A 25486-nucleotide genomic window follows, 5' to 3' on the forward strand; every position below is an offset into this window, starting at 1 on the left:
CTGGCTATGGGAGGGAGAAACACACACGTCATGGTGGCTTCTACATCTCTAACTTCTTTACTTGGAGGGTCATGATGTCACAGACAGAAATAGACAGCAGGAGAACAAGCCCATGTGAGTGGAAGTGGGCGGGTTTTCTTCTTTTGTTAATTGATTTGTTGTTTGATTTAGTGTGATATATATGTTTGAGCATATGTGTATATGTACATGTTTTAGAGAATAGAGGTCTCCGATGAGCAGGTTTTCATTTGATACCTTCGTTCTCACCTTCATTATAATGGTTTGTGTTCTGTTACAGTAAGACGCTTGATCTTCATTTGTGGTCCAGTATCAGGAATGTGCTCATTACTCTCAGATGTATAGTAACAGGTTAAACACTAAAGGAAGTGCTCACCTAGGTCCTTTCATGTGGAATATCCTCTCTGAATGCCTAATTCCTTTGTGCCCTCTAAAACCCCATTTAGAAATCCAAATATCCTCCCACACCACTGACACATACATATTTAACCTTTTGGTAATTTCAATTTGAAATTTCTATGTTTGTACTTTTGACAGGAGACTCTGAATTCCTCAGGGTCAGGAAAAGGAATTTGTATTCATATTTATCTCATCAGTGAATAACACAGCACTTGTCATATGGTTGATGGAACATGGCAAAATGATGTGACGTTTTAAGGACTGTGTGCTGAAGGCTAGCACAGCCCAGTCACTTACTCTGTCCTTTCTCCCATGTCTGCCTGCCACCCTGATTTTAGGTAGGTATCAAAATCCACGACTGTCAACGCTGTTTAAGTTGCTTCTTAGTAAAAGATGTGAAGAATAATTTGAACAATTTTCTGTGAATCAGGAAAAATGGGAATAGTGAATTGAAATTTGGTGTTAAGTTTTGAACTTTGTATGACTTAGAGATTTTATAAAACCTTGCACAGGTATCACCAGAGAGAATTGTTGCAATAGACAGCCAGTAACAAACAGATCCATAACTGGACCATGGGCATAAAGTAAGAGACACTGGAAGACTCAGTCCTAAATGGGATGTCTGCATCAACCACCTCCTCTCAAGGCCAACACATCTATGTGGAAGAGGAGGCAGGAAGATTGCAGGAGCCAGAGATGGTGGATGACTCCAAAGAAGTGGTTTCTTCCACACACCACAGAACTGATACATATATGAACTCACAGAGATTATTGACAGTATATAGAGAACCTGTACAGGTTCAAACCAGACAAAATCCTAGCGGGGGAACGGGAAGTCAACTTTCTTAACCAAATTTCATATCGAACCAAGAAGCTATTTGCAATTGATACATATCGGGGAAAGGAAAATCAGTTTTCTTCAATGGAATGTCACTGGTATATCAACCATACTCTAGTGCAGGACCCATGGCCAGGAGGAGTTGGTCAGTACAAAACAGACTCCATTGTGTGTGTGTGTGTGTGTGTGTGTTTGCTTTTTGTTACTATTTTTGTATTCCTGGTTTTCTTTCTTTTTAGTATGTTTGTCTATTTTGATTTCCAATTTTTTCTTTTTGTTGTTTTCTTTTGAGAGAGATAGAGAGAACATGGAGTTGATCTGGGAGGAGCTGAGGGAGGGGAATGAATCCAATCAATGCATTGTATTAAAATGATTAGATTAACAACAACAACAAAAGCTTGCATAAGGACATTTGGCAGTGACAAGGGTAGAGGGCCAAACTGTCTACAGCAAACCATTTCTTGTGTATTCGCAAAATCAGAATTAGAAAGGGAAGACAATGCAATTGTAACTAATACAACGATGTAATGGTCCATAATATTCCCCTGAACAATGTCAGTGGTGGCAAAGCAGCCAGCATTCAGTTGTTCTGATGATGCTCTTTCCTGCCTGTGCCTGGATCCTTGTTCCTCATAGTAATATTTTAAAGTGCTGTCTGCAGTTCTGCTGGGACTATGTAGGATAAAATTTTCCCTTCTCACACCTAGACCAACCTTCTTTGTATTGATTTGAAAATCCTTGGCCACTCTGCACAACTGTATCCAAGGGTGCCCACCAACTCAACCACTGTGAAGGAGTGAACATTAGTACTCCAAAATGTCAAACCATAAATTTCAAAAAGTTAAAAGCAGAATTCTGTTTGCTTGCTGAGACAAGCCTAGGTCTTGCACCTATGGCAATCCTTCTTCCTCCACTAGTGTTAGCATTGAAGGCATGAGCTACAGTGTCTGGTTAAACATAATTCCTTTATGAATATATATTAGCATGTGTGAAAGACTCATTTAACTGACTGATGAAGGGACAAGCAAGATGGTAAAACTGGTAGAAAGACAGATGCAAGAAAACAAACTAACACAGCTCCAGCAAGTGGAAAACACACTAGAGTGAGATTGTTAAACTATGTACAAGGTCAGTTAATGCCTCACAAGCCAATAGAATCCCAATAGGCTTAAGGTCGTCTTTGGTGGACATATATCTACTTTATCTCTTCTGGACAGAAGCCGTTTGTACATCCCATCACTTTTTACAAACCAGTATCTAACTTCACCACATCTGAATCCTCATCAATAGCCTGTCACAACCAAAGTTCCATTCACAGAGGATCAGATAGGCATTAGTAGGTATTTTTGCCTGCTTCCCAAGTTTTGAATAAATTTTATTAACAAAAGGATGACAGAAGAAGAAATATTATAGCAATGGGATTCCATGATGCTCCAAACATGCCCCAAGTAATGAAAAGAAATGGGGCTGGCTGGGAAGAGAGGGGAAAGGAACTTAGGCTTCAAAAATAGTTTTTAAAATATCTTTTTAATGGATGGTGGAGACTTGCACTGTTAAGAAAATAATTGCCTTTTCTGGCATTTGGAGCCACATCTCTTGCTGGAGATGTAAATAGGGTCCTTCTTATGTGTGTCAATATGCTTAAAAGGCATTTCATCAATTTGGCTGTTTCCTTCACTTACTGAATTTCACTTTGTACATTTACTCATGTTCTATTCACTGTGTTAGGTACTGGGGGTGTCGCAGAATAAAGAAACACCATTTCTGCTTGCACACTGCTACCTTCTCTAATAGTTGAGATACACAAAGGAGCAAATAAACACAAAGAACCATAGTGAATGGCACAAGTGCTATCATCCCATGAAGAAGAAATAGGAAGAGGGGCCAGTTTTGAGTGGGTTGGACATTGAGAATTCCCTGAGGAGTTAGTACTCAAACAAAGGCTTACATGATGAGAAGTTGCCAGTCATGCGCAGAACCAAGGGAGGGATTTTTGAGATACTAGGATCGATAAGTACACAGTCTATGGTGCCAAAAAAAAATGCCTTGCATATTCTAGAACTCATTCAAGAGCTGGAAACAAGGGAGTGAACAGCATAAGGAAAAACTGAAAAGACGGAAGGATTAAGACCATAAAAGAACTCTGTAGACCAAAGAAATCAGAATTGATGCTTTTTAAAAATGAAGTCTTGGGGGTTGAAGTTATTGTTTGAACTTGTATTTAAAATCATCCATTATAGTTATATATAAAACTATTTTCCCAGAGAATATATTATGGGCAATTTGAGAATTCACAGTAGTGATCCAGGCAACATAAAATAAGACTTGAATCAACTTAATGATTGCAGAAATGGTGAGCGCTGGATGTTTTTTGAACTCTGCTTTGGAGGTGGGACCACTATGGGCTTTGTTGTTGGATTTCAATAATACAATAAACAAATAAATAGATAGATAGATAGATAGATAGATAGATAGATAGATAGATAGATAGTGAGGTCAGATATGATGGCACACATACTTAGGAGGCAGACACACAGGTTTGTATGTCCATATATGCTTATATGTACATTAGCAACAACAGATAAAGAATAGGGGATTATGAATATGGGGGTAGGAAGTGGGCATGAAAGGGCAGGAGGGAAGAGAGATGAGGAGCGGTGAAATAATGTAATTATATCTTTCATTGTAAGATGGAAAAGAAAAAAATAAAACAAGGAAAAACCCATTAGTAGTAATGATAACTACCACCACAGGTGAGAAGAACTTAAATAGTTTTGAAACTCTTCCCCATCTCCCACTCAAGATTGCTCAAGTCCCAGGGAAAGAACTCAGAAATACTGTTTTCCTTCCCTTTGGATTGCAGAAAGACTATGTGCTTATCAAGAACTGTCCTAAAAGAGAGGGTGGAAACGGGATGGCTCCAGAAAGAATGGGAGGAAGCCCTTCCTTACCTCCTCTTCTTCAAGCAGAATGAGTCGAACCACAACAATGTGGACTGCATTGCCAATGCTTGGGTTATGAAACAACCCCGTCACCTGGAGTCAGAAACAGAAAGTCATTTAGTGTCGCCTGCATGTATGTGTTTCCAGGGCTGGTCATTGGTGTCAGATAGCTAAGGTGGGGGTCTAATCCTTGATAAGATTAATTTCCTTCTTTCAGCAACTGTAATTTGTCTATTGCTCTTCATGGCTGATAGTTAAAACCTCCCAACCACAAGTGTCTCAGCAGGACCGGTCGCCTGCCCGGGAAGTAAAGCACAGCAACAATAAAAAAAAGAAGCGTGACACTTAGTGCTGCAGTAGAAACTTATTCCGGTTCTAGCTCTAACTACCTTGAAAAAACCATGGTCAATTTCTTTGCCAGAGTTTTCTCCTAGACTAAGACTAGCAGAAACGGAAGATGCAAAGCCATCCTAAAAATACCAAGTCACTTGGCAAATAACAATAGTCAGATATATGCAAGTGATGAATTATAAGTGTTCCCAGGGAAATTTTCCCAAGCACATTTTTAAGGAACAGACTAATTGTATGAAAGTCCATTACCATATAATGGGGCAAGTAATAGCTTTGTTCAAGAGTATGCATGCCAACACGTGTGTGTGTGCGCGCACGTGCATGTGTGTGTATGTATGTGTTTGTGTGAGTGGTGTATTATAAGAAGCAACAACAAAATCTCTTCTTATTTTTTTTTTTATCATTTTGAGACAGTTTATCACTACCTAGCCTAAGCTACCCTCAGACTTGCAATCCCCCATCCCTGGCCTACCAGATTTGGAGACTGCAGGTTTGTATCACCATGCCTGACAATACTATTCCTTGATGAGGAAAGAGCATTTCTAAGGACATCTCCTTTGTCAGGCACTGTCCCCTCGTGCAGGCTGACATACCATATTCATGATGGTGAGGATGTAGGACTCCACGTTCTCACTTCCGTGGTACTCAATCATCTTGGTGTCAGCCACCACGAGTGTCTCCACCCATCTGTCCTTGCTGATGGAGCGCCGGGAGAGGCTTCTTCTTGGCCAGTTTTTTCTCTCCCACTTCTCTCGCTGTAGCTCTAGCTCCTCAGAGTTACCTAGACTGTCTGAACATTAAAACAGAAGGCATAGTTAGTAACCAAATTATGTAAATCTAATGTGTATTGTATGTAAAAACATTATTCACCTGTATTTGCTAAAACACAAGGCTGCGTGTTTAATGTCTGCCTAATGACATGCGAGTGCAATGTTCTTATGTGTGTGTGTGTGTGTGAAATGAACATAAGATCAATTTAAATGAACTAGAACACAATTACTCAAATTGGAATCTTATAGGGACATTCAAGAAGTGTTTCTTTTAAAATGTCATGGTTCATTTCAGTAAAAAACATATTACAGGGATTTGTGGTGGGCACATCTGTAGTCCCAGTTCCTTCAGAAGTTAAAGTAGAAGAAAGGCAAATTCAAGGATATCTTGGGCTATCAAAGGGAGTACCTATTTCAATATAAAGTGTTAAAAGGCCAGGAGTATACTCAGTGATCAAATACTGTCCTAATGTGTGATGCTCTGAGTTGAGTGTGTGAATATCCCTTCTCTCTCTCTCTCTCTCTCTCTCTCTCTCTCTCTCTCTTTCTATCTCATGGGAGCTTTCTCTTTTGTGTTCTTTTTCTCTAAATTATTCATTGTCTACCATAGGCAAATCAGTAAGTATATACTAGGACTAAAGTGTTGAATTTTAGCTTCATATATATTTGACGTACATATCCCTCTTTCCATTTTACAAGTGAGAAAGCTGATGCACAGAATACATACTAATATATTCCCCAAATTACTAAGCCCATTCAGTCAGTAGGCAACCAGGATTTTCTGTCTCACATTAATGCACTTTCATGTCTACTACATTATTCCTGTGAACATTGAAAAACACATAAGACTAGAGAAGATGCAAACTAGAAAAAAATTCAGAAGGCTCAGGGCATCCTGACTCAAGAAACTGGAAATGACCCAAAGGATGACAGTCAAGTTATCAAGGTGATAGGCCTCCATATGAGAAACATTTGGTACGTGAGGATCGTGGCTTGGAAAGCTCAATCTAAATGATGCTCTAGAGTAACAAGGTTAATTGGAAAGAAGCTGTGTGCACTCACCCTTGAATGCCAGGATGCTGTAACATAGGCAAGGATCACATAACTTGAGAGAGGTCTACAGAAAATCAGAATGAAATAAAATCACTGCTTCACCCACTGGGAAGTGAATGCTCAGCCCAAAGTAGTCAAGTCTAAGAGCTGCAGTGGACTCTGGCTTGTGGAGGCAATTGAGGAGAGGGCTTGATAGAGGAACTGAGCAAAAGGGGCTGAGCCAAAGGAGAGTTAACATCCGGGTGTCTTAGTTAGGGCTTCTGTTGTGATGAAGCACCATGTCCAAAGCAACCTGGGAAGGAAAAGGGTTTATACTTCCACATTGTAGTCCATCATGGAGGAAGTGAGGGCAGGAACTCAAACTGGACAGGGGCCTGGAGGCAGGAGCTGATGCCGAGGCCATGGAGGAGTGCTGCTTACTGGATTGATCAACATGGATTGCTCAGCCTGCTTTCTTATAGAACTCAAGATCACCACACCAGGGACAGCATCACCTCCAATGGGCTGGGCCCTTCCCTATCAATCACCAATTAAAAATTGCCTTACAGGCTTGTATACAGACTAATCTTATAGAGGTTCCCTCCTCTTAGATGACTTAGATATCAAGTTGATATAAAGCTATCTAGCACACCAGCCTTGGGTGATTCCTTTCAGGAATCCAGTATTATCCATCTCTTGCCTGTCCCTTACCGATACCCTATAGCCCTTGAAGTAGCTGAACATGAGGGTTAAGAGGCAAACTTCATCTTCCCATCCTAACCTCTGTTGATCCATGCAGACTTAACCAGAGCACTCCCAGTGTATGAGAAGGTACTCACAGGCTCAGCGTATCCTGATTTTCAGGAAGATTCTCTCCTGTCCTGAACTAAAAGCTGCTTCTCTTAAATTGCTACTCATTAGTGCTTAGAAGCATCTAGCACAAGCTGTTCCGTGAGGCTCTGCCTCAGACCTTCAGCCATTTCAATCCTACTCCTCTGTTTTCTTGCCAGTGCCCAGGAGGCTGCAGTAAACCCCTTAGTCTTACTGTCTATGTGAAAGTGGCAAATATTAAACAATAGTGACGAAAGAAATGAAGACCACATAGGTCTGGGTCAAGCCAAATTCTTTAATTTTGGGTTTTGATTAAAAATACTGAAGTTGTACTCTTGGAAAAACAATCCCGGGTTATGTAAACATTGAAGGAAGTCCTGTGGGAGTTTAAAAACAGGGAGATGGTTAAATTCTCATCTGTGGTAGAATAATTTTCTACGTTCCTTCTCCAATTACTTTACATGGTGAAGTATGAATTTCCAAAGAAACCTCCATATAATCATGACTCCTAAACTTCTTCCCCTTCTCAAGGGACTGTTCAAACTGCTGTTGTCAAGTCTGTGGAAGCCAGGCAGTCCACCACACAAGATCCCAGGTTTTGGAAGAGGCTTTAGGGGGCTTGGTTAAGTACAGGAATCCTACCCACTTTATTAGACGTAGCCCCTCTTTCTCTTTATTCTCTGCATCTTGAGAATGTGCTCCTCAAAACTGTAAGAATGCCCAGTGCTTTCCACCGAGCTCAAGTATTGGGCTGACCAATACAGGAGATTCTTTTAGTTAGCATTTTTATTAGAATTAATTAGTTATAAACAGTGAGCTTAATTAGGAACTTTTTATGTGTGTATGTAATTATTTTGATCTTATTTACCCTCAAAATGACTTGTTTCTATCCCCCCTACTGGTCCACTTCTGCTTTCTAATTGGTCCCTCATCCTCTTTTTTTCTTTTCTTCTTTTTTCTTTATCAGACCCTCCCCCCTTCATTATTCTCATCCTTCTAGGGAATAAGAATTAACACATGGTCTTCTGGGGACTATGCCACCTTTAAACTCTTGCTCTTCCACTTCCTTGGTGGATTTCCTTAATAACAAGTTTTTTTTTGTTTGTTTGTTTGTTTGTTTTGGTTCCAATAGGAACCTCCACAAAGAAAAGGAAAAAACCCAAGGAGGAAGCATAAGCTCCTTGAGAAACAGGTCATAGATGTCTCCTTCCTGTATAAATAATGCATCACCTGCATTTCCATATAGCTCTCTCATTGAGAGCAGGCATCTGTAATCTAAAGAAACATAGCAGTGACTTAGAACACTCCCCTTCTTAGGCTGCTATGTCTGGAAAGTTGCATTTCCCCTAATGAAGCGCCATGCAGCACAGCATTGCTAGCTCTAAAACCAAAGCAGGTCTCAGTGTCAAGAGAAGAGTGTACTCAGGTACCAACATGGGTTTCTTTCACATACTGACAACTCTGTATTCCATACGAAAGGTAATTTGCAGAATTAAGCCCTTTTTGTGAACATGTTCAGCAGAAGAAACTCACTGGTGAGAACCAAGAGACCATAGAAAGCTTCTCATATTGTTATGGGTGAGGTGTGAATGTCTTCATTACTCAACAATTCTTCAGTCACGGAGCTACAGGCAGACTGTCGACAGTGTTCCGTCCATGGTTAAGCATGTGGGATTCATTACCCACTCTGTTGACTATTTAGCTTTGTGTCTTTCTGCTGCCCCCAGCTGCCTTCTCCGCATCTGGTCTTCATTGCGAGAAATGCGTCAGCGCATTTCTATAAGAGGGAGAGGGTAGGAGAGGGGAAAACACATTTGGGGCTAGATATCGCATCAGTTGGATTGCTTTTCCTGACCAGAGTTGGCAATGAATGAGATGGGCAATTTATCAAACAATAATGTATCCAATCGTCCCATATTCTCATCTCATTCTGATCATTGACTATCTGAAGGGATCTTAAAATGTCTCTTTTGTTTGTGTTCTATTTAAAGATGGTGTTTATGAAGCTTTACAATGTCCATGATCTCCTTCTTCCTCTCTAATGTATTCTCAGTGAAGGACGGTGGCAATCAGGGCTCTGGAGATGGATATTTCATTGGATTTTTTTTTTCTAGTGCTTTTACATTCTGCTCCCACCTCAGCCTGGAGGGAGGGTATTTATTTAGGATGTCTATGAACTACCAATGTTTAGGCTTAGGCTGCCTCTCTTGTTTATCTTCAGAAAGCTGTGTTCACTTCAAAGATGACCAGTTCAGACGCCAGATAGCAAATTACCTAAGGATAAAAACATTTTTGAGCCACAGCGAGTGAAGCAAACTTTCTCTGGAATGAAAATGAGCATCCTAGCAGAGGTACCTGGAAGTATGGCCCGAGCCAGCTTGAAGAGATCAATACCACTGGCTGGGTAGCGGATGCACACACTAGCACCACTGGAACTCTGCTACAAAAGGCCACGGTCTACTTCCTGCCAGGAAGATGGTTGGCAAGCGTGTGCCACAGCATAAAACTGAGGACTGCACATGGGCAGAGGAAACCTTTGTTTGCTCATCTCAGAGAACACGAGAGCTGGTAGCAGCCTCAAGGATGGTGTCATGTAGTGATTTAAAACTGTGCTCCTTTGTGGAGTCTCCCTGGATGCTACCCACCATTTCATGACCATGGATGTTGTCAAATAATGAATTAGCACTATGTTCCTCTGTGGAGTCCCCCTGGATTCTATCCACTATCTCCTGATCATGACAGCTTTGGAGATCTTTGATGATCCTTCCTTTTAAAGGGAGGGCTAAAGTAAACATTTAAAGGAGAAATTAAATCTCATGTCCTTATTACACAGAGAAAACAATGAGAAAACAACCAAGGTTGAGGGACTTCTAGGGGTCAGGATTCACCAATGCTGCAGGATATGCCTACAGGGATGGGGAGGGTTTAATAGCAGGTACAGAAATGTGACATCAGCTCCCACCAACCCTGGACACCCTTCTTTTATTCTTTTACCCCAAGAATATAGAGCCCTCTTCTCACTCCCAAACATGGGACCAGGGCAACTTCTCTGAGGAGTACTTGTCTTGGCTCTACAAGAAGACCAGGATGTTGTCCCTACAGATTTACCACTAAAGGAACATTAGTTACTTATTGAGCTGCCCAGCCAGATGACCTACAGGCATGCGTGGGATGGCATGGCTCAAGCAGGCTGAGACACGGTTGTTTCTTACTACGGTTCCTTCCTTGGGCAATTGTGAACCAATTATTTTAACTCTTTACACTGTAATTTGAGGAGAAGTGATGCACTGTTAACTCCACTCTCATCTCCAAGCCAGTAACAAAATGGAACTCACTATGGATCAGCTAAAGTGTCAGCTCTGCGACTTATTTTCTATGTCGTGAGAAACATCCAGAAGCCTCAGAGGCCAGGCTGCCGCCATCTTTGTTAGAGCATTTGACCTTATCTATCCCCCCTCTCTTCTCTTCCTCCTCCCCCTTCCTCAGCACCTCATCACTATTTTACTATCTATATCATAAGAGGTTTATTTTAATATTTTATATTATTGACTTAAGTATTTTGCTTATGTCTGTGTATGACATGGTAATCATATGGAAGTCAGAGGAAGGTTCTCTCCTTCCACGTGGACAAATTATCAAACTCATGTTGATAGTCTTGTCAAAAAGCACCTTTCTTGCTTGGCTACCTCATCATAATCAAGTACTTCATTTTTTAAAATGTTCTTTGCCCAGAATTCTTAGGTTTCCCATACTAAAGTAGTTGTCAGATACTACAAAATATCTAGTCGGCAATATTTTGTGTCATTTTTCACAATGTTTCACTATGTTTACAAAATTGCATATTTACTTTAGAAAACACATTTGTGACATCAGATATGAGAGAGAGAGAGAGAGCCTGGTGTTGGTGATGCATGCCTTTAATCCCAGGACTAGGAAGGCAGAGGCAGGCGGATCTCTGTGAGTTCAAGGCCAGCCTCGTCTATAAGAGCTTGTTCCAGGACAGGCTGCAATGCTACACATAGAAACCCTGTCTCAAAAAAAACAAAAAAAAAAGAAAGAAAAAAAGAAAAGAAAAAATGAAAGAAAGAAAGAATGGAAGAAAGAAAGAAAAGGTAGAGAGCACAATATAATTTGTTGGCATATTTTCTAAGCAGTCTAGAGGTCCTGAGCATAGTTGTTTAAGCCCTCTGGAATACCACAGACCTGACAAGGGAAGTCAGAGCAAGGGGAACAGAGAGGGTTCAAATAATAATACTCAGGGACTTTATGTTCTCAGCATTTATGGGTTATTTTTATTTGGGAATATAAGAGCCTCCTTGTCCCTCAGGAGAAAAAAATTCTGCAGTTGGCTTCCATGTAGTAAAGGTCAAAATGATGCTATAACCAAAAACTATATGACTCTTTTTACAAAGCAAAGGCAGGCCTTTCTCTACTACTAAAACACGGTAAATATGGTTGCTTTGCGACTCTTTACTTCAATACTCTGTGGTTCACATATTGCTCTTCGGCTTGGATCAGTTTACTGGTGTAGACTCAGCATCCTCCCTTGAGGAAAGACTTCACCCAAGAACTGGATCATGTCTCAGGGACTTGTGTAACTCAAGACTCAGCACAGGACCTGGACGCTTTTGAGTACCACAGCACACTCATTAATTTGTAAATCCCAAGTCGGTTAAACAGCTGTGCTCAGACAATGATAATAACGGGGGGAAAGGACATTAGACCCAGCAGAGTTCTCTGGCTGGTTTCAAAGAGACACCAAGTCTCCCTCACAAAGGCCAGATCAGCCTGGGGACCAGAGGCTGATGGAGAGCTATGGCTGTTGCCTAGCAATTTCCTCTGAGCGAAAACATTGTACATTAGAGAGAAGACACTCATGACTCATGGTGTTCAGGAGGGAGGTGAAGTGCTCCATCCTGAAGCAAAGTTCCTTAAAACTCAGGAAACAGGCTGGGCAGTGGTGGCACATGCCTTTAATCCCAGCACTAGGGAAGCAGAGTCAGGCAGATCTTGGTGAGTTTGAGGCCAGCCTGGTCTACAAGAGCTAGTTCAGAACAGGCTCCAAAGCACAAACACTGTCTCAAAAAACAAAAACCTCAGGAAGTAAGCAACTCAAAAGCTTCAAGATGTTCCTGAAACTTACCAGATGTACGAGGCCTTTCTGTACCCAAGGTAGTAAGGACAGCAGGAAGATACTCTCAGAGCATCTGAGCTGCCTGAAGAGGTGCTCTGTAACGTGTCTAGCAGCCTAAAAGCTACGCAGTGACCTCTGGCTTTGCAGCTTTCATGAGCTGTCATCCACGCAGGGGTGAACTTTCAGAAATGCAGCAGCCTTTGTATTAATTCTCGTCCTCTAAGTAACCCAAAGAAACTCATTGGCTCACCAAGCAGGACTTTGATGGCATCCTTACTTTGTCCTGTTGTCCATTCCCTATTGGGGTGAACAATTGTTCATCTGGCCCTAGGAATAGTGTCACATAATACATGTTAGCACTGGGCATGCCCTGAGACTTCCTTCTCCTTATCTCTCCACCTCTATCTGTGGAGGAGTAGCCAAGATAAGAGAGCTTATCTCCCTGTCAATGAACAGAAGAGAAGCAGTAATCTGGGCAATCCTCTGTAAATGTCTTGTTCCAGGAGAAAATCACCCAAAGAGACAACGAGCCACACTATGTTGAGTAGATCAACCATCCAGGTGAGCTCAAGCTAACAGTCAGGGGTCAGCTATGATAGGAATCTGGATCCCACAGACACTGAACTGACCCATCTTCAACTGTCCTGGAAGACCCCTCGCTCACTCAGGAATATTAATTCAACATATGGATTTGCTGCTCTAAGTGTTCTCATGGTGATTCATCCGCTGCTCCTTCCTAAAATTAGGTTTTCCATGGCCATCTACTTCTTCCAAGACCCAGTCCCACAGGAGAGTACTGGTAACAAAATCAAAGGTCCACAAAATCCCAGGTCAAAGTCAAACAAATTCAGTGTCCTAAAGCGAATGATATTCCATAAGATATGTTCCTGGACAAGAGTAACTTTGGGAGAGATTAGAACTAAATGAGCAAACTGGTATAAAGAATCTCCAAAATACAAAGAACTCCCCAGAGGAAAATAATCAAAAGATATGAAGAGAACATATGACATACCAGAAAAGCATGCAGAAAGATATCTTGAGTGTGTGTGTGTGTGTGTGTGTGTGTGTGTGTGTGTGGTGCTGTGCACAGCGAACATTAATATCAAAGAAACACAGGCTATCAACTTGAGAGTGGGAAAAAGACCATGGGAGAGATTGGAGGGAAGAAAGAGAAGGGGAAGATGATGAAATTGTATTCAACTAAAGCATATATAAAGGAAAAAGCAGAATGAGGTATTACTACAATTTACCAGCAAGGCTAGAAAAAAAGAGAAAGACCCAACACCAGTACTATTGAGGATGTGGGAGCTGGGGTCTCTCACATGCTTCGACTACAAAATGGCACAGTTATTCTGGAAAACAATTTGGCAACACCTTGTAAAACTCCACATTCAGTTGCCATATGGGTCAGAGACTAGTAGGCATTTCTCCCAGAGAAATAGACATGTACATTAATGTAAGAGAATATATTGGTGACTATAGCAGCTTCCAGCATGACAATCACAACCTGAGGTGTGGTTTAAACCATTATAGTGCAAGGAAGACTCAGCAACAGAAAGTAGAACTACCCTTTAGAAAATTATTATTACTGAAGCATGTCACTCCTTGAAGGATTACTTTAAAATGAGTGATTTCCAGAAGTTAGGACATAGAAATAGAAAGCCATAGCAAAAAGGCTCATATGACTTTCAATAGCTGCCTCATCAGGGTAGAGTTCAGTGTATGGACTGTTTATGCACAAAACTACTCATTGGACCAAACTACAGAGCACTAGTTGACAAACACTAAAGGACCAAACTAGAAGACTGCACAAGTTCTTGGTGGCTTCTGTTAGGGTCAGTGTCCCGATGACTTGAGACTGTACTATGGTTTCACAAGATGCTGCTACTGGGATAAACTGAGTGGAGGGTTCATGAGATTTCCTTATTATATTTACTACTGTTTATAAATCTATAATTAGTTAAATCAAATTTTCATTAAGCAATGTCCAAGCTTATACAAAAACTATAACTAACTCTCCTAATATCTAATCCAGAGCCAATGGCTCTCAGCACTACCACTGAGACCTGGAGAGTCCTGACCTTGGATTTGTCTTTCTTATTTGAGTAGGCTGAGAACCAAGAACATCAGCCTCAGGACTGAAGATGTGGTGCACCAAGTAGCATGATAAAAAAAAAAAAATCACCATACAAAATGTAATCCCAGGTCTGGAAAAACATTAATATAACACACTGATCATTTGAAACAGGATAAGTTTAACTAATACTGTTTGGTTACAACATGTACTGGCTGTATTTTCATCTGTGAGGCAATTTTCCCCAGGATCTATTTCCCAACATCTGGATCTTAGAACCTACATCCTCTTCTGGATATTGCAGTGGGAGGAGACTGCAACTCCTTTCCAAAATTTCTATCTTCCTTCCATCCAATTTGAGCTGTGGCTGACTGTACCTTTCTTCAGTAAATGCAATCTGATGACCTCCACATCTCTACATAAAGAGTAGATCACAGATCACATCCTCTGGGCACTGACAACTGATCCCCACAGCCTAGCCCAATTCCAGGATCAGTTCTGATAAGCCACTCAATTCTTAATATTTAGAGTTACTGGAAGGCTCTCCTTGGACCTTAAATATTCAAAATATAACTTAAAACCAAAGAAAATTAAGCTCACCAAGGCCAGGGCAAAGACATTTTAAGATTGCCGTATACCATAGAAGCAAACATCATACATGACAAGACCTTTCAGATAACCACAGTCAGAGGTGGACCTCCTCACCCAGGCCCTTTGCAAATTAGAAATGAACTTGTGGGGACTCAGGTGGAAGACACAAAGCACATGTGACTGGCAGCACAGCTCCCTGCCACCTACCTTAAGACATCTGAAATGAAGAAGGAGAAATCTCCTCAGCCACAAATCCTAAAAATCCCTGTCACCTTGCCTTTCCCAGGTTTCCGATAAATGTCAACTTGAAGAAAAACACTGGTGGCAACCTTCAGGGACTCTCATGCCTGCATTGGCTCCAGTGGATTTTCTGAGCAATCACAGACGGTTAAAAACCTCAAGTCTCCCCTACTTATTTCACAGAGGAACCACTATTAACAGGACACTAGATGACAACAAGTAGAGCCTTAAAAAGCATGCCGGTTCTAGCAGGACACAACCAGAAGCCATCTGTCCTTTTCCTCCTTAGGAGAGAAAGAAAACTGACCAAATGGGAAAGGTATTTATTTACATGAAGCAATGTTGAGCTTCTAGAATCAGTCCAGCTTCTACAGTTTGCCGTAGGATTTTCTGTTGTTGATCATGGTTCTAAGGATGCAAAGACTGACAAATGTCATCTCAACCACCAAAGAAACCTGCATATCTTTCTAAGCTGTCGTATGGGATATTTCCCATCATCTTCTGGGGTTTTTAAATGCCAAGGATATAGTGTTGTAACAGGAGCGGCGGGGCTGCGTCCCTAGCACCCCGGCCGCCTGCTAGCTTATGCCAGAAATAACAACACACAAACTGTATTCATTTAAACACAGCTTGGCCCATTTCTATCTAGCCTCTTCTAGGCTAACTCTCACACCTGGACTAGCCCATTTCTTATAATCTGTGTAGCCCACGAGGTGGCTTACCAGGGAGATTCTAGCCTACGTCCATCCTGGGTCGGAGCTTTATCACGTGCATCTGCGTCTGCCCGGGAGCGGGGCATGGCGTCTATGGAGCAGAGCTGTCGAGTCTGAGCTCACTTCCTCTTCCTCACAGCATTCTGTTCTGTTTACTCCTCCCACCTATGTTTTCACCTATCAGGGCCAAGCAGTTTCTTTATTGCTTAACCAATGAAATCCAAAGATTGATATATGACACTCCCACATCAATATAGGATGGCACGGACAAGGAAGAGTCTAAATTAAACATGAGTGTAAATTAACTGTCACTTTGTGCAGATGATGTGATAGTATACATAAGTAACTCCAAAAGCTCTATTCGGGAACTCCTACAACTGATAAACACCTTCAATAATGTGGCAGGATAAAAGATTAACTAAAAAAAATAGTAGTCCTCCTACACACAAATGATAAATGAGCCTAGAAATAAATCAGAGAAACATCACCTTTACAATGACCACATATGTAAAATATCTTGGAGTAACCAAACAAGGGAAAGACCTCTATGACAAGAACTTTAAGTTTCCAAAGAAAGAAACTGAAGAAGACATCAGAAAATGGAAAGATCTCTCATGCTCTTTGATAGATGGGATTAACATAACAAAAATGGTAAACAATCTATAGTTTTAATGCAATCCCCGTCAAAATCCCAACACAATGTTTCACAGACATTAAAATAACATTACTCAACTTCATATGGAAAACAAAAAATAGCTAACAATAAAGAAACTACTGGAGGCATCACCATCCCTTACCTCAAGCTCTACTATAGAGCTATAGTAATAAAAACAGCTTGATATTGGCATAAAAACAGACACATGGATCAATGGAATCAAATTGAAGATCCTGATATTAATCTATGTACATATGGGCACCTGTTTCTTGATAAATAAGCCAAAAAGGTACAATGCAAAAAGAAAAACATCTTCAACAAATGGTTCTGATAGAACTGGATGTTAACACGTAGAAGACTGCAAATAGATCCATAACTATTATTGCCTTGCACAAAACTCAAGTCCAAGTGGATCAAGGTCCTCAACATAAAGGCAGTTATACTGAGCCTGAAAGAAGAGAAAGTGGGAAGTAGCCTTGAACACATCACCACAGGATACTACTTCCTAAACAAACACTAGTAGCACAAACACTGAGAACAACTATCAGCAAATGGAACCTCCTGAAACTGAAAAGCTTCTGTAAGGCAAAAGATATGGAAAATAAGATAAATTGACAGCCTACAGAATAGGAAAAGAGCTTCACCAACCTCACATCTGACAGAAAGCTAATCTCCAATATGCACGCACACACACACACACACACACACACACACACGAAATTAGACAACAAAATAACAAATAATCTAATTACGAATGGGGTGGAGAAATAAGCAGAGAATTCTCAACAGAAGAAACTCAAATGGCCGAAAGACATTTAAGGAATTGCTCAGCATCCTTAATCATCAGGGAAATACAAATCAAAATGACACTGAGATACCATCTTACACCTGTCAGAATGACTAAGATTAAAATTACGAAGGACAGCTTATGCTGGAGAGGATGCAGAGTCTGAATATCACATATTTTTAAGCACAGAGTTCATCAAGGACTATCTCATGGAACTCTACAGTTAGTAAGCCATGACATCAGTACCGATCTAGCACAAAGAGAGCTGGAACCAGCCATTTCAGATGATGTTAAAATGTGACTTAAGTTCTCTGTCTGTAAACTGAGGTTAGTAAGATATGTCTATGTCTAAAATAGAACCCTGTATAAAATAAATACCAAATAAATGTCAATCTATAACATCCCCAAAGCCTAATGTTCCTTTAAACTAACCCTGCCTTCTACCTACCCAATGTCCCAGCCCTACCTCCTCTCTCTCTTCCTCAGTCCCTCAGTCCCTCAGTCCATTGTCTATTTATTTTTATTTCTTGACTATTTCTATATAAATATATAATATATAATATATATATATATGCTGTTCATTCTGCATGAAATTCCCCTCCTTCCCATTCATTTTATTAATTTCCGGTCTCTTATCACTTGCCTGATCAATGCTTGGCAGATTTCTCTCCTGTGAAGTTGCCATTGTCAAATTATAAATAGTGGACACTTCATGGGAAGACACTGACATTATTAAATTATTGAAAGCTCTTGTTTCTCATTATTTATCTTATACATTTATCTCAGTAAACATGGTTGGTTCTTGCTTTCAAAACTACAGCTTTGCCAAATAGTGATTTTTTTTATTTCTACTATTTTATTCAAATTTTCATAGGAATCCCACTGGGAGGAATAATTGTCTTTTTGTCATCATTCTTTAAATGATGAATTTGTAAAATATGGATATTTATTTGTATATTAATTTTATTGGATAGATTATAACCCCGTGTTATCACTCTATTTCACGGTTCAAGTGGCTGAGCTTTGGCTACTGAGGACTCACTTAATTTGGCCCTAAAATCTGCCAACATGGGCAACACTTTTACTGTCTGGTTCCATATTCATTTTGTATTTCCTGAGCCATCCATGAATTCATACACTTATCTCATAAAGTCTGTTTCCTTTCCTAGAGAAAGGAATTGTTATTCTCCTGTCTCTGCCCCTTCAACATGTCCCACTCCTCTGCACCAATTGGCAAGAGGGGTATAAGAAACTGAGTTCTGTGTGCTGGATATGCTCATATTACTGGATGACATTCTTTTTTACTCTCCCAAGAGAAATCTAGGTAATATACGTACATACATAATACATACATACATGCATGAATACCTACATATGTTTATATACCACAAAGTGATCTGGAAACAGCAGTTTCATGTGATATTATAATATGACTTCAGTTTTCTCTCTGCAGAATGAGATTGGCAAGGTATGTCTAGCAAACACACCTTGGTGCTTCAAGAACCCAGCACACAATAATAAATACTAAATAAATGCCAACTCCTTGCTATGGCAAAGCCTACACTCTTCTTTAAACTATCTCTGTCTCTTGCCTTTTCAACTCCCCAGCCCTGCCTCAAATGAGTGTGTGTGCAAATATACTAATTAGTCTGTACTTCTCTATATAACTCTCTCTCTCTATGAATTCATGCTGATATATATGAATTATGTAGACACCCTTGATTCTAATCCATCACCAAACAGTTTATGTAATACCTCCTCATTTCTTTATATTTCTTTTCTCAGCTTTTGCAAACCTTATTTCTGCAGCCTACAATATATTTACGTTTTTCCTTAGTCCTTCAACACATTAGGTTTGAGAATTACTAACATTTAGAATTACTGACATCTGACACCTCTGCACAAGATCAAGTTCACTAACTGGAGAACACTATTTCTATACAACCTTTCTGTTAGCTTCACAACATGGTCAGAACTGCTGCATGAACCTAAGTGAATTTGTTACTGCTGTGTGTTAATGTGATTTATTTGTGGTGCAATTAGATGTATCTGCTCCTATTTGTTTTCTGATTTCATTCAAACTGTATCTTGATGTGTTTTAATTGCTTGAGAATTTAAAAAAATAACTGTATAGTATTGAACTAAAAACTTATCCATAAACATAGAATTATACTCAAAAGAGGAAAAGGATTGTATGGTAATTTAGCAAGATGTCTGTGTAGAAACTTAAGCTATGTTGCAGTTAAACTACCATGAAAACAATATATAAGACAAGTATTTTCTGAAGGGTAAGAAAGGATAGAGTCAGAGAGTCACACAAATCAAGACTTAGAGTCTAATCCTTGCCATTGATGCTAAGAAAATCCTGTAACTCTCAAAAGATAATTTCTAACTTCTAAATGGAGTTAAATTTTGTGCTTTTCTCTTTCTAACAGATATGACTACATCATGAAAAGCTTCACATACACGTGGGGAATTTAGAAACAGAATCAGATGGATCCTTGGTGATTTGTGGGGGAAGAATAGAAACCACTGATATCCCAAACAGCCAGTTGAGTCAATGCTCACATGAAGTCTCTCTAACAGGGAAAGAAATGTGTACTGTCCTGTGTGTTCAGTTGACACTGAATGTTGTTACTGTAACTGGAGTAGCGGATGAAGGAGTTCCAAGTCATAAAAAGGCCTCTTTTACAAGTCATTCTAGAAGAGCATCATGCCTCTATTTTCTATTCCCAAATAAATAAATCTTTCTTGACTTTTTATTAACTTTAACATAGTTATTAACACCTTATGAATAAGATTCAATATTTATTAACACAAATATCTTATTAAGCTTTCATTATGAGCTAGTCATCCTGCTGGTGATGGAAGGGCCGCAGCAAACAAATAATGACATGGTCCTTTGACCATGACCTTGACCCTAAATGGAAAGATTTAGGTTAATGAGATGGTTCAGTTGGCAAAATGCTTGCTTTGCAAACCTGAGGATCTGCATTCCTAACCCCAGCCACCACATAAAAAGTCAGTCTTGCCAATGCATGCCTGAAATTCCTTCACTAAAAGTATAGAGACAAGATCTCTGGAGTATGTTCGTCAGCAAGTATAGCTGAATCAGTGAGATACATGTTTATTGAGAGACCTTATACCAAAAAAATAAGGTAGGGGGGTGACTGAAAAGGTACCTGACATTGACATCTGGCCTACACATGTGTGCATACTCATGTGCACATATATCACCCATACACACAAATGCACAGAATAGTCACTTAAAAACAAGTGAGAAAAGTCAGTCATAAATTAGAAGCTGGTATATGCACTATAAAAGACAAAAACTTAACTGCTTGAATAAATAACTATAAGGGGGAAATGCATCTTCAACAGTGGATCAGGAAAAAACTCTGTTGAGTGAGTGGTATTTAAGCTGAGATCGAGATGATGGCCCCATGTGTAAAACCAGAGAATCCTCCTACAGCAGGGAGAACATCTAGGATAGAACACAGCTTCGTCTGTCCTAGAAACTATTGGGAAGATTGCCCTGCATATAGGGCATGTGGGCAAGCAGACTAAGAGCCTAGCTAGGATAGACAACCAGAGATAGAAGACTCAGCTAGGGCAAACACAAAAGAGAACAGTATGTTAGAAATGGTGCGGCCACTTCTTCCTCTTCTTTCTGGCTACAACTGTTATCTCCCTCACTTTCAAGTGCTGTCTCCTGCCCCCAGAGATGGGACCCAGATGGAAACTTGCACACCCACATCCTCGCCTGGAGAGTAACTGATTGGCCCATTTAATGTGTCCTCAGAACATTGAGAGTGACCCCTTTCCAAGCACACCCTAATTTCCCCGTCCAAATGAACACGGAACTTTCCAAGATATTATGTTACTGACTCCTCCCAGGGGTAACAATCTTCGGTGACCTGGCCCTGCTGCTAGATAGCATAGACGTTTTTATAGCTGACTAGCCAGTTTTGCTTCCTTTTCAAACACATGGGAACGATTTTGGAGCCACAGATGGCTTAGGATGCTCTAAATTAAAGTCTTTGGTGAGCTGCAGCTGGCCCATCCAGGACCCTAGACTCTAGGGTCTGTGTAGCAGCTTTCCAAGTCCACTGTAGGCTTTAAACACCACTCCCTACTGCTACTCTCCTGAAGAACAGGACTGTGTCCACAAATACAAACGCATATCCTTCCACATATGAAAATTGTATGACAGAAGCCAACAATACAACCAGGGCCTCCCTCGTCCGGCATCTCTCCTGAACATGTCTGCAGCCTTAGCTTTGCTGCCCCATCATCATTACCCTCAAAGATGCAATTACTACTCAATACAAGAATGCAATGGGTCCTAGAGGGCTAAAGTGATGACAGGATGCATGCAGCAGGGAGACCGCAATCTTCATCGCCATTTTGTTGATTAGCATTCCCTAGTAAATCCCAAATTAGCTCTGGATATTCTCTTGAACTATTATTTTGCCCTGTCTCAGTCTCCTCATGTATCAGGACAATGTATTAGGATTCATTTTTCTGGAATCTTTTCAAGTTTAGTTTTTTTAATTTAAAATTTCTTTCAACAATAGATTTTAATTATATTTTCCCCTTTACCAACTCCTCTCAGATCCTAGCCAACCAACTTCATTCCCTCTCTGCGTGTCTCTCTGCCTCTGTCTGTCTCTAGCTCTCTCTGTCACTCTCAACAACATCAAAAAAGAAAACAGCAACAAGCAAAACCACAATAAGACAAAAAGAACAATAACAACAAAAAAGCACATGCAAAAATAACCAAGTCCATTTTGTGTTTGTCAGCTACTCGTGAGCATGGAGCCTGAGAGGGATTTCTGGACTCCACACAGCTCAGTCTAGTCTTTTGCCGGGAGTGAGTAAGAGGGTTTCAAGACAGGGTTTCTTTGTATAGCCCTGGCTGTCTTGAAACTTTCTCTGTAGACCAGACTGGTTTTCCGGGTGCTGGAATTAAAGGTATACACCTCTCTCTACCAGTGGGCTCAGTCTTACTGTTAATATAAACTCAAGGCTTGGTAATGACTTGTATCTTGGTTTTAAACAACTTCTAGCAAAAACCAACCAACAAACCAAACAAACAAAGCAACAAACTCCAAACTGGAGCTGTAGACAAAGGCTCAGAATCTGAAGCTGTAAGCGCCGAACTGATGCTTCTCAAACTAGGGAACGGGTTCCTTATTTCCTCAGTTTGCTTCCTAATGGGAATCGCAGCAAAGGGAACAATCAGCATACCAAAAGAGCCAATCATGAGCTATGATTACACCCTTTAGCGCATATTGTCTTATCAAGATTGATTGCATATAGGTGTCCAGTCAGCAATAGCTGTGAGCACTATTAGCTGCTTGCTGGGGAATTCAAACTCCAGAGAAACACAAGCAGAACTCGGTAAACAGAAAGCCACTGAGTCTTCATTAGTTCTCAAGTTTGAACGAGAGATTTTAAAAATACACACTATCCCCAACATGACAAGTTTCCAAGTTCACATTATTGCAAAGCACACCCACAGGACCATTCTGTTTTGTGTTCGGAACAGTATTCAATAAATTAAGTGAGCAAGTCAACCCCATGTTCTGTTAGATGGCTTTGGTAGCACAAATATGTAGACCATGTTTGCGGCAGAAAGGATGAGCTATGGTCGTCAATAGGTTTGGTGCGTTCAAAGTCTTCTCAACTTAAGACATCTTCAAAGTGCTATGTGTTTCCTGGAGCACTGCTCCATCCCAAGGTGAGGAGTGTGACCCAGCTGCAACTTTGACCTGCTCTTCCTGGGGGAAGAAACTGTGAGTGCGGAGCTTCATACCTGATCAATGTGCTGACAAAATATGACCCGTGAGTGCCCGGTTCTACATGGTATCTCTACCACCTCCTCTGGAGTATGGGGCAGGAAGAATGTGAGGCTAGTGGACAGGAAGTAGAGCTGCAGAACACTGTCTTCTGGATGTGAGCTAGGCCATGCACCCATAAGATAGGGGGTGGGAAAGGCAAGGGTTAGCTATCCTGGGCAATTAGCATTCAAAGTATGTATCTGAATAATCTAGTCTGGTCACTATCTCTCCTTCAGATGAGAATATGGTAGCCTCTACTAAACACCTGCTCCCCAGGAAGGGAAAACATGAACAAGGGTTGCCAAAATGGCATGGCTATATATACATTCCAAATGATTAAATCATTAGTCTCCTGGGTGTTTTGATTTCCTGCAAACAGCTTCACAAATGGAAGACCACAGGCAGGGGTCAAAATAACAGCCTACAGCCAACTATATGTTATGTCTGAAGAGTGGGAAAGAGCTGTTGTGGCATCTAAAATGAGTGTTTATTCACGTTCATGATGTTGTCTTTTCAAGATAAGAGCCTAAGTTCGAGAAGTCATTGTTTTTTACCGCAGCGTAGTACTCTAGCGTGTATATATTCCATACTTTCTTCATCCATTCTTCCATTGAAGGGCATCTAGGTTGTTTCCAGGTTCTGGCTATTACAAATAATACTGCTATGAACATAGTTGAACAAATGCTTTTGTCATATGATAGAGCATCTCTTGGGTATATTCCCAGGAGTGGTATTGCTGGGTCCAGGGGTAAGTTGATCCCGAATTTCCTGAGAAACCGAAACACTGACTTCCACAGTGGTTGCACAAGATGGCATTCCCACCAGCAATGGATGAGGGTACCCGTTCCTCCACAGCCTCTCCAGCAAAGGTTATCCTTGGTGTTTTTGACTTTAGCCATTCTGACAGGTGTAAGATGATATCTCAAAGTTGTTTTGATTTGCATTTCCCTGATTGCTAAGGAAGTTGAGCACGACTTTAAGTGTCTTTTGGCCATTTGAACTTCCTCTGCTGAGAATTCTCTGTTCAGTTCAGTGCCCCATTTTTTAATTGGGTTAATTAGAATTTTAAAGTCTAGTTTCTTGAGTTCTTTATATATTTTGGAGATCAGACCTTTGTCTGTTGTGGGGTTGGTGAAGATCTTCTCCCAATCAGTAGGTTGCCTTTGTGTCTTATTGACTATGTCCTTTGCTTTACAGAAGCTTCTCAGTTTAAGTAGGTCCCATTTATTCAATGTTGCCCTTAATGTCTGTGCTTCTGGGGTTATACATAGGAAGCGATCTCCTGTGCCCAGCTCCTGTAGGGTACTTCCCACTTTCTCTTCTATTAGGTTCAGTGTGTTCGGGCTGATATTGAGGTCTTTAATCCATTTGGATTTGAGTTTTGTGCACGGTGATAGATAAGGGTCTATTTTCATTCTTCTACAAGATGACATCCAGTTGTGCCAGCACCATTTGTTGAAGATGCTTTCTTTCTTCGAACTTTGCAGGCAAATGGATGGAAATAGAAAACACTATCCTGAGTGAGGTGTCCCAGACCCAAAAAGATGAACATGGGATGTACTCGCTCATAATTGGTTTCTAGCCATAAATTAGGGCCACGGAGTCTACAATAGGTGAACCTAAAGAAGCTAAGTAAGAAGGTGAACCCAAGGAAAAACATATAGTTATCCTCTTGGCTAAGGGAAGTAGACCCAATTGCCGGGGAGAAAATTAGGATCTTGGGGGTGGGGTGGGATGGGGGTAAGGGGAGATGGGGAGAGAAAAGGTAGAAGGGAAGGAGGGGGGACTTGGGGAATCAGGAGAATTGGGATAAAGGAAAGGTGGATAGGGGAGCACGGAACCACAATTCTTAGTTAAGGGAACCACTTTAGGGTGAGCAAGAGATTTGACCCTAGAGGGGCTCCCAAGTGCCCAACATGAGGTTCCCAGTTAGTTCCTTGGGTAGCTGAGGATTGGGAACCTGAAATGACCCTATCCGAGAACAATACTGACGAATATCTTGCATATCATCATAGAACCTTCATCTGGTGATGGATGGAGACAGAGACAGAGACCCACACTGGAGCACTGGACTGAGCTCCCAAGGTCCCAATGAGTAGCAGAAGGAGGGAGAACATGAGCAAAGAAGTCGGGACCACGAGGCGTGCACCCACCCACTGAGACAGTGGAGCTGATCTACTGGGAGCTCACCAAGGCCAGCTGGACTGTGACCGAAAAAGCATGGGATAAAACCGGACTCTCTGAACATGGCGAACAATGAGGGCTGAT

At 40.9% G+C, this 25486-nt stretch overlaps 1 protein-coding gene across 1 annotated transcript in view; it reads right to left on the reverse strand.

Moving 5' to 3' along the window:
* The window catches only part of Adamts12 (ADAM metallopeptidase with thrombospondin type 1 motif 12), a 224793-nt gene that overhangs the window by 100533 nt on the left and 98774 nt on the right, over positions 1-25486 (reverse strand). The window contains exons 4-5 of the mRNA XM_041631217.1: positions 5142-5338; positions 4207-4290 (exon numbers count right to left, since the gene is read on the reverse strand). Of these exons, the coding sequence (XP_041487151.1) occupies positions 4207-4290; positions 5142-5338 (281 nt within the window). The remainder of the gene's footprint in view (positions 1-4206; positions 4291-5141; positions 5339-25486) is intronic.

Source organism: Microtus oregoni, unplaced genomic scaffold (genome assembly GCF_018167655.1).
Source record: "Microtus oregoni isolate MIOR12 unplaced genomic scaffold, Mior012 000036F_ref0000092, whole genome shotgun sequence".
Lineage (NCBI taxonomy): Eukaryota > Metazoa > Chordata > Mammalia > Rodentia > Cricetidae > Microtus > Microtus oregoni.